A 9,834-nucleotide genomic window follows, 5' to 3' on the forward strand; every position below is an offset into this window, starting at 1 on the left:
CGCTGGAGACACAGGTTCGATCCTGACTACGGGTGCTGCACTGTAAGGAGTTTGTACGTTCTCCCCGTGACCTGCGTGGGTTTTCTCCGAGATCTTCGGTTTCCTCCCACACTCCAAAGACGTACAGGTATGTAGGTTAATTGGCTGGGTAAATGTAAAAAATTGTCCCTAGTGGGTGTAGGATAGTGTTAATGTATGGGGATCACTGGGCGGCACGGACTTGGAGGGCCGAAAAGGCCTGTTTCCGGTTGTAGATATATGATATGATATATGATATGATATGATAAACGTTTTCTGTCTCCATTCCCTCCACAGATGCTGCTTGACAGGTTGAGTTCCTCCAGCATTTTGCGTTTTTTTGCTCAAGATTCCAGCATCTGCAGTTCCTTGTCATGGAGTCATACAGCGTGGAGATAGGCCCTTCAGCCCAACAAGCCCACGCTGACCAACATGCCCCATCTACACTAGTGCCGTGTTTGGTCCATATCTCTCTAAACCTAGCCTATCCATGTACCTGTCCAAATGTTTTTATAAAGTTGTGATGGATCCTGCCTCAACTACCTCCTCCAGCAGCTCGTTCCATACACCTACCACCCTTTATGTAAAAAAGTTGCCCATCAGATTCTTATTATAGACAATGAACAATAGGTGCAGGAGTAGGCCATTCAGCCCTTCGAGCCAGCACCGCCATTCAAAGTGATCATGGCAGATCATCAACAATCAGTACCCCGTTCCTGGTTTCTCCCCATATCCCTTGACTCCGCTATCATTAAGAGCTCTGTCTAACTCTCTCTTTATATCTTTCCCCTCTCACATAAACCCTATGTCCTCTTGTTCTTGATTCCACTACTCTAGGTAAAAGACTCTGTGCATTTACCCTACCTATTCCCCTCATGAGTGTCTCAATTTTTTTTTAATGCTGGTTTTGATGTGCAAATCTGGGTATTGGAACAGGGATTCCAATCTACACTAAAACCCTATTGGGTCCAATTCCTTTTCTGAGTGAGCGCGGCCTCATCTCATGGAGTCATCTTCCTTTAGCGGTCGCACCTGCCCGTCCTCTTGGGCGATAGTGATCCAGTACCAGACCCTGAATATAGAAGCCTGGCTCACACCTACCAACTTTGCGATCTCTCGCTGGAACTCTCTGCCTCAGAAGGTGGTGGAGGCCAATTCTCTGGATGCTTTCAAGAGAGAGTTAGATAGAGCTCTTAGTGATAGCGGAGTCAGGGGGTATGGGGAGAAGGCGGGAACGGGGTACTGATTGTGAATGATCAGCCATGATCACATTGAAGGGCTGAATGGCCTACTCCTGCACCTATTGTCTATTGACTTCGAGCAATGTTGAGGCTAGTTCATGATCTTTGCTCGCCTCATTGGAGTGATATCCATTTTGTGAATTGCTTGATATCCAACTTGTCAATTGCTGGAATTATGATAAATCTTTGGAAATGAATACCCGGAGAATGAAAAATGACCAGAAGAAATTTTTCAGAGGGGTTTACTTACAGTGTCTCAGAAAAATATAAATAACAACCGGTGGACATTGAAACTCATCACATGATAAAATAGCAAATTCAGCCCTGGTTGATTTTAAATTAATTTCCACCAGGATTGACAAGGTATTGGATTTGACATCATGTAGCTTTTCTTTTTTTAGCTTCGTGCTGCCTCATTTTATCAGTATCATGTTGACAAAATAAGTGCCTCAGACAACGATTCCTAATCCCAGATAACCAATGACATTGCCAAGGGAGGATAAAACTGAATCCGACAAATATTGGCAGAGCAGTCCCTTGGGGGGAAATCTTTCTCTCTGGCTGTCACTGCCTAATGCCTCAGATTACTAACATACCCAAACATCGCCAAGTGTGTTCAAAGCTATATGCCCTACAATATAATTATATGGGGGGGGGGGGGGGGGGGGGCAGCACAGAAGTAAGGTCACAATTTTGTCCTTTTCTGTCAGGAAATCTCATTCAAAACCTTCAGCAAATAATTTATTTAAATGTCCTTTCTTGCTTCTCCGTGGAAAGAAGAATGGATTGATAGAAATGTTCCACGTTCTATGGTTTAGCTTAGTTTAGTTTAGTTTAGAGATGCAGCGCAGAAACAGGTCCTTCGGCCCACCGAGTCCGCCCCAACCAGTGAGCCCGGGCACCGGCACTACCCCACACACCGCTTTAATCTTTACCGAAGCCAATTAACCGACAAAACTGTACGTCTTTGGAGTGTGGGAAGAAACCGGAGCACCCGGAGGAAACCCACGCGGTCACAGGGAGAACGTGCAAACTCCGTACAGACATCACCCATCGTCAGGATCACTGGCATTGCAAGGCAGCAATTCTACCGCTGCGCCAGTCCTATCTGGAGGGATTATGTGCAGGCAGAGGAGATTAGTTTAAATCGGCATCATGTTCGGCACAGACATTTATGGTATTTAATGGAGTCATACAGCAAGGAAACAAGTCATTCAACTCAACTGTCCCTGCTAACCAAGATGCCCCATCTAAGATAGTCCCTTACACTCACATCTGGCCCATATTCCTCTAAACCTTTCCTATCCATGTACCTGTCCAAATGTCTTTTAAATGTTGTTATTGTACCTGCCTCGACTTCCTCTCATAGCTTGTTGTACGTTCCCATCACCATCTGTGATTCACATTTCACACCTCTTCTATGTTATCTCCTTATCTCACACTTTTCATCTTATCATCTCCAGCCTTTTTCTAACCATCTGCCAAACCAAAGCATGTATCTATCTATCACTTGCCAGGCTTCCTCCCACCACCTTGCCCCCCCCCCCCCCCCCCCCCCCACTCTACCAGCCTTCTACCCGCTATTACAATCAGTCTGAAAATGGGTGCCAATCAGAAATGTCACCTATCCATGTTCTCCAGAGACGCTGCCTGACCCGCTGAGTTACTCCAGCACTTTGTGTCTTTTACCATTCATTCCCCTCATGATTTCATCAGATCACCCTTCAGTCTCCTGAGCCTGCCTAGCCTCTCCCTATAGCTCAGGCCCTCAGGTCCGGGCAACATTCACGTAAATCTACTCTGTACTGATAGCAAGTGTAGGATATGATTACGTTGATCCAAACAGGCCTGTAATTCTGCACCAAGAATCTCATTTTTCTGTCTCAGTACAGATGACAAATAAATACTCTTAACTCTCTTCACTTCACGACCTCAGTAAATCTCCAAACGTTTTATAATAGTGAGTTATTCCTAGGCATGATAAAAGACACAAGATGCTGGAGTAACTCAGTGCGTCAGGTAGCATCTGTGGGGAACATGGATCGGTGATGTTTTGGGTTGGGACACTTCGCTAGATAGACTACAATAGGTGACTATTTGGGTCAGAACTCTTTCTTCAGAATGCAATAGGTGACCTTTCAGGTCTGGACCCTTCTTCAGACGGTAATTGTGAATCTGTGGAATTCTCCGCCACAGAAGGCAGTGGAGGCCAATTCACTGATTGTTTTCAAGAGAGAGTTGGATTTAGCTCTAAGGGCTAAAGGAATCCAGGGATATGGGGGAAAAAAGCAGGAGCAGGGTGCTGATTTGAAATGATCAGCCATGATCATATTGAATGGCGGTGCTGGCCTGAATGGCCTACTCCTGCACCTATTTTTCTATGTTTCTATTCTCCAGAGATACTGAGTAACCATAGCATTTTGTATCTGTTTCGTAAACCGGTATCTGCAGTCCCTTGTGTCTCCATTCCTGAACGTAATATTGTTGGGGATGACAGGAGGCTGACAGCCACAGGAGGATCTCACAAACAGCAGTATGATTACAGCCGGGCAATCTGTTATAGTGATGCTAGTCAACAGATAAATGATGACTTGGACAGCTCTTTTTTATTTTCTATAAACCCCTGTATCTCTCACCTACTGCATGGTTTTACAACTTGTTTCAGATGGACAACCTTGCTAGCGAGTCAGACGCATAAAGCATTTCCTCTCAGCCCCTCCTGAAAATAATTCTTACTTTTGTTGCAAAATCATTGTACGTAGGCAGTAAATCTTATTCCCAACAGTCAGAACGTTAAACCAGCAAGAAATCTGGAAAGAAATCCCATTCCACAGTGGCGCAGCGGGTGGAGCTGCTGCTTTAAAGCGCCAGAGACCCAGGTTCAATTCTGACCTCGGGTACTGTCTGTGTGGAGTTTAAACGTTTCCCCCGTGACCGCATGGGTTTCTCCAGGTGCTCTGGTTCCCTCTCACATCCCAAAGACGTGCGGGTTTGTAGGTTAATCAGTTGCTGTAAATTGCCCCTAGTGTGTAGCAGTGGAAGAGAAGTAGGGTAACATAGAACTGGTGCGAACAGGTGATGGATGGTCGGCGTGGACTTGGTGGGCCGAAGGGCCTGTTTCCATACTGAATCTCTTTCAGGGTACGCACCGGAACTGTTTGATAACATTCCATTTTACCCGTCTCTCTTGAATCTTCAAGCAAGACCCAAGAGGGAGAGAAATGTGCAGACTTTCAAATGCAGAAACAGGCCTTTATTTTAAATCTTACCCTTAATCATCTGCACTTCCTCCAAAACAGGAGGAACAATAATGGCCAGAGACAAAAGAAAATCAAAAGAAAATATCTGCCAGCAAAATATTATTTCCTTTGTGCTTGTTTGTCTTTAGCTGTTAAATTAATTGCCAGAAGTGGTTGTTCGGGCTTCCCACGCATTTTGTCTGCACTGCTGGAGTGGCAATCTATTCGTAATTAAGGTTTAAAATAAATTTCTCCCACATGCTAATGGATATTGGCAAGATAATCAGAGACAAGTTTTAAGATTCAAACAAGCAGGAGAAAAGGGTTAGGCTAAATTAATAACATGCATTAGTTATTCTCGTAAAATTTAAACTAGAGATAAAATGCGTATACAGGCCCCACAACCCACTAGGGTTGTGTAGGATAGTGCTAGCGTACGGGGATTGCTGGTCGGCGCGGTAAATTTACAATTTTACCAAAGCCGGTTAAACTACAAACCTGTATGTCTTTAGAGTGTGGGTGGAAATTCGAGTACCTGGAGAAAACCCACATGATCACAGGGAGAACATACAAACTCCGTACAGACAGCACCCATAGTCAGGATTGAACCCGGGGTTCTGGCACTGTAAGGCAGCAACTCTACCACTGCGTCACTGTGCCGCTCCAACAAGTCCATTGGAATACAAAATCTGTGACATGTATTTCTGATATGTGCGAGATTTCTGGTGGTGTCTTTGCTCTTGTATTCTCTTGCCTCAAAATCTATCTCCAGTTAATAGCTCAAGAGGATTGGTGGCACTTTTGCTTTGATCATCAGTTAAATGAGCTTCACTTTAGGCAGAGGTCAGATTGCTGAAGTGAATAGATTTAAATCTGCTAAAGAAGTAAGCAATTCTTGGCAATCATCAATTGTAACTCATTTTTATACACTTTATTTTGTTGGTTGCTTTCTTTCTCAGCAGCAAAAGAAAAGAAACAGCATTAGAAATTGCTGCTTGAGTCTGAAGAAGGGTCCTGACCTAAATCTTTGCCTGTCCCTTCCATCCACAGATGCTGCCTAACCCACTGAATTCCTCTAGCCACCGTTTTTTTTTGTTTTTTTTTTAGTTTTAGAGATAGAGTGTGGAAATGGGCCCTTCGGCCCATTGAGTCCACGCCGACCAGCATTCACCCATTCACACTAGTTCTATGTTATCCCACTTTCTCATCCACTCCCTGCACATCTTTGCTATTTACAGAGGCCGATTTGTGGGATGTGGGAGGGAACCGGAGCACCCGGAGGAAACCCAATGCGGTTACAGGGAGAACGTGCAAACTCCGTACAGACAGCACCCACAGTCAGGATCGAACCCGGGTCCCTGGCGCTGTGAGGTAGCAGCTCTGCCAGCTGTGCCACTGTGACACCCAAACCCATTTACACCAATCCCAGTTCACAGGTTTACTCACCTCTTAAATGAGCTGCAATGTATTCCCTGTTTAGAGAAATCTTCCCTATGACATCGTCGTGCCTGCAAATTTGAAATGGAGAAACATTTCAGTGGAAGTCGGATTTTAAAAACAGGTATTCCATTTCCGTGTGTGGACAGGGTTCCCACTGTTGGTCGTGGTTTATTATTTTCACGTGTACTGAGATACAGTGAAAAGCTTTAGACAATAGACAATAGACAATAGGTGCAGGAGTAGGCCATCCGGCCCTTCGAGCCAGCACCGCCATTCAATGTGATCGTGGCTGATCATTCACAATCAGTAACCCATTCCTGCCTTCTCCCCATACCCCCTGACTCCGCTATCTAGCTCTCTCTTGAAAGCATCCAGAGAATTGACCTCCACTGCCTTCTGAGGCAGAGAATTCCACAGATTTACAACTATTTTTGACTGAAAACGTTTTTCCTCATCTCCGTCCTAAATGGCCGACCCCTTATTCTTAAACTGTAGCCCCTGGTTCTGGACTCCCCCAACATTGGGAACATGTTTCCTGCCTCTAACGTGTCCAATCCCTTAATAATCTTATATGTTTCTTTGGTCTGTGTGTTGTCCAATTAAATCAGATAATTGCATGTACAAAATCGAGACACACACAAATACAACATATATGTCGTAGATAAATGAGAAAAACACCAGAGTGCAAAGAATACAGTTTTCAGCATTGCAGCATCACAGCTCCAGAGAAAAAGCCGCAATAAGGTTGGACACAGAATCTAACTACGTCACCCCCTCACATAGCGAGAATGTAACTCTTCCTGAAAAGTACACAAAGTCTGATTTCATTGCCCTTTGGGGGAAAAGAGTTCCAAAGACCCAGAACCCTTTTGGGGGGAAAAAAATTACCTCACTGTTGACTCCTTATTTTTAGGCAGGGACCACAAGATTGAGCTTTATCTAATAAGAGAATAAATCTTCTCCATCCTGTCTCGACCCCTGAGAGACGTACATGTTTCCATCAGCTTGGTTCCCTCCCTCTCTTCTGAACTCCAGCAGACACAAGCCAGCCTGCACAACCAGTCAATCTGGCCATTGCAGTTATCACTCTGGTAAAGCTTTTAAAAAAAAAAAGTTTGTAGAGACGCAGCATGGAAACAGGCGCTTCGGTCCACCGCGTGGCCGGCACTGTGGCGCGGCAGTAGAGTTGCTGCCTTACAGCTCCAGGTGCTGTCTGTATGAGGTTTGTGCGTTCTCCCTGTGACCAGGTGGGTTTTCTCCAGGTGCTCCGGTTTCCTCCCACACTCCAAGGTTGTGCAGGTTTCTAGGTTAATTGTCCCAATCGTGTCGGATAACGCCAGTGCGTGGGGAGACCGCTGGTCGATGTGGACACGGTGGGTCGAAGGGCCTATTTCCACGCTGTTTTTCTAACGTCTAAAGTTTAAAGAGTCCACACCCACCATTGATGTCAAGAATCAGGAAGGGGTGCAGAGGATAGACACAAGATGCTGGAGTAACTCAACGGGTCAGGCAGCATCTCAAGAGAGAAGGAATGGGTGACGTTTTGGGTCTGAGAAGAGTCTCGACCCGAAACGCCACCCATTCCTTCTCTCCCGAGATGCTGCCTGACCCGCTGAGTTACTCCAGCATTTTGTGTCTACCTTCGATGTAAACCAGCATCTGCAGTTTTTTTTCCTACAGGGATGCAGAGGAGATGAATGAAGATGTATGAAGCCACCAGCTGGTTGCTGGTAATCTGTACACTCTTGTTGGGTTGGAGTGGGCATTTGTTATATCTAATGCATTCTCTAGGGTCTCATTGGGAGCCATCTGGTACAGTACAAATCTCTGTATTGGTACAATAAGTGCTGGCATCTGTACTGCTATTTCTGCCTGAGCTGGATCCATATGAAGCGCAAATTCTCCCATCTTTTGAAAAGCCAGTGTTCCATGCGACACTTACATTGAGCTTTCTTGAAATATTTCCGCTGAGATCAGAGGGAACTGAAGTGTGAAATAAATTAATTGCCTTCACAATCGCGGTGTGAAAATATAAACCCTCTGTGCACTGTGACCGCTAAGGACCGCTCCGATCCCCATCTCACAGGGCAGAAGCCGCCTACGACCAGCACCACAAACAGCGCCTGACTGCCAGAAAGCTCCGGAAAGTCAGACTGAGCCGAGGCAACATGCAGGGAACAGCTGCGTCCAATTAGTGGTTATTGGATCAACTCACCTGCACCTCGTCAGCCATTCACCCAGGAGGGCCAGCAGGAGGAAGGGGAAGAGAGGGGAAGACTGAGCTGCCAGGACAAGCCCAAGACTGCCAGCACCTCCCCTTTGAAAGCAAGACTGAGCTGCCAGGGACAAACCCGAGATCGCCAGTGCCCCCTGACAGATGACGAGGCACTGCGCTCCCATGTGGACATGGACCTTCTTGTCACTACTGTCCTTCACTATAAATAAACCATATCACGTGAGCTCACCCTACCCCAAGTGTGTATGTGGTTAGTGTTGACTCGGCCCCATCCCAAATGTCACAGCATTAAACTAAATGTTTCCCCTCTCTACAAAACCAGCTCTCTTAATAAGTGAATGCAACAGCTTATAAATAAATAACTTTCAGAGTTTGCTTCAACGACATTTTACTAGTTACATATTAACTTGGCAACTGTGTTGTAATGGGGATAATTAAACAATGTTAGGTATTTCTTACTTTCTCTTTCATGTTGCATGTAAATGAAATCTACATGAAAGTATAATCTTTTATATAATTCCATGCACCTTGTGTTAAACAAAGTGCTGGGGGAACTCAGTGAGTCAGGCAGCGTCTGTGGAGGGAATGGGCTCAGTCCCAACCCAAAACGCCATCTGTCCATTCCCTCCACAGACGCTGCCTGACCCGCTGAGATCCTCCAGCCGATTCTTCCTCTCTCAAATTGTATTTCCATTAACAAACTGGGTTAAAGATTGTCGGTAAGGGTTTCTTGATTTGTAAGCTTGTGAAATGTTATGGGGAGAAGGGGGTTGAGAGGGAAAAATAGATCGGCCATGATGGAATGGCAGTGTAGACTCAATGGGCCGAATGGCCCAATTCTGCTCCTGTGTCTCATGGTAAATTCTGGCAGCCCTCTGGTAAAAAGGTCAGCATTTCACCCGCACAAATTTCAGTGTTTGGAATGTGTGAGCAAACTGGTAAGTCTCAGACTTGGTAACAGATCCCACCTGTCGGGATGCTTTGCCTCCAGCGCACACAATGAGCCCTCAGTTCCAAAGGCAGGTTAAACCTGCTGCCGCAGCCATGGCCATGAACCATGGTTCATTTGAATAGAGAATTCACGCCCACAAGATGAGAAGATAAAATAACCCATGCATATTTTTAATTATTTGTGTTTCCTGGCATTTACTTCTAATGTGTTTGGGGTTTTAGTTTTAGATTTAGATACAGCATGGAAACAGGCCCAAATGCTCACCGAGTCCACTCATTCCATTCACTCTAGTTCTACGTTGTCCGACTTTCTCATCCATTTCCTACACGCTAGGGGTGGTGTACAGATGGCCAATTTGCCTACAAACCTTTGAGACGTGGGAGGAAACTGGAGCACCCAGAGGAAAGCCGCATGGTTACAAGGTGATGTTTTTCTTTACATTATTATTTCAAAACAATGCTCATGAGGAATGTATCATCCCATGGGAAGATATGCGGGGCAATTGTTTTTTTTACACACAGAGGGTGCTGAGTGCCTGGAACGTGCTGCCAGGGATAGTGGCAGAGGCAGATACGACCATGGCATTTAAGAGACTTTTGGATAGACATATGGATAAGCAGGGAATGGAGCGATATGGATCACATGCAGACAGATTGTTGGTGTTGGCATCATGTTACGATGCCAAGATCAACTCTCTCTGCCTGCACA

At 45.5% G+C, this 9,834-nt stretch overlaps 1 protein-coding gene across 1 annotated transcript in view; it reads right to left on the reverse strand.

Annotated features, from left to right (window-relative positions):
* Positions 1-9,834, reverse strand: part of rasal1a (RAS protein activator like 1a (GAP1 like)) — a 146,683-nt gene that overhangs the window by 119,453 nt on the left and 17,396 nt on the right. Inside the window, 1 exon segment of the mRNA XM_078421548.1 lies at positions 5,945-6,006. Coding sequence (XP_078277674.1) covers positions 5,945-6,006 — 62 coding nt within the window.

This window comes from Rhinoraja longicauda, chromosome 25 (genome assembly GCF_053455715.1).
Source record: "Rhinoraja longicauda isolate Sanriku21f chromosome 25, sRhiLon1.1, whole genome shotgun sequence".
Taxonomy (NCBI): Eukaryota; Metazoa; Chordata; class Chondrichthyes; order Rajiformes; family Arhynchobatidae; genus Rhinoraja; species Rhinoraja longicauda.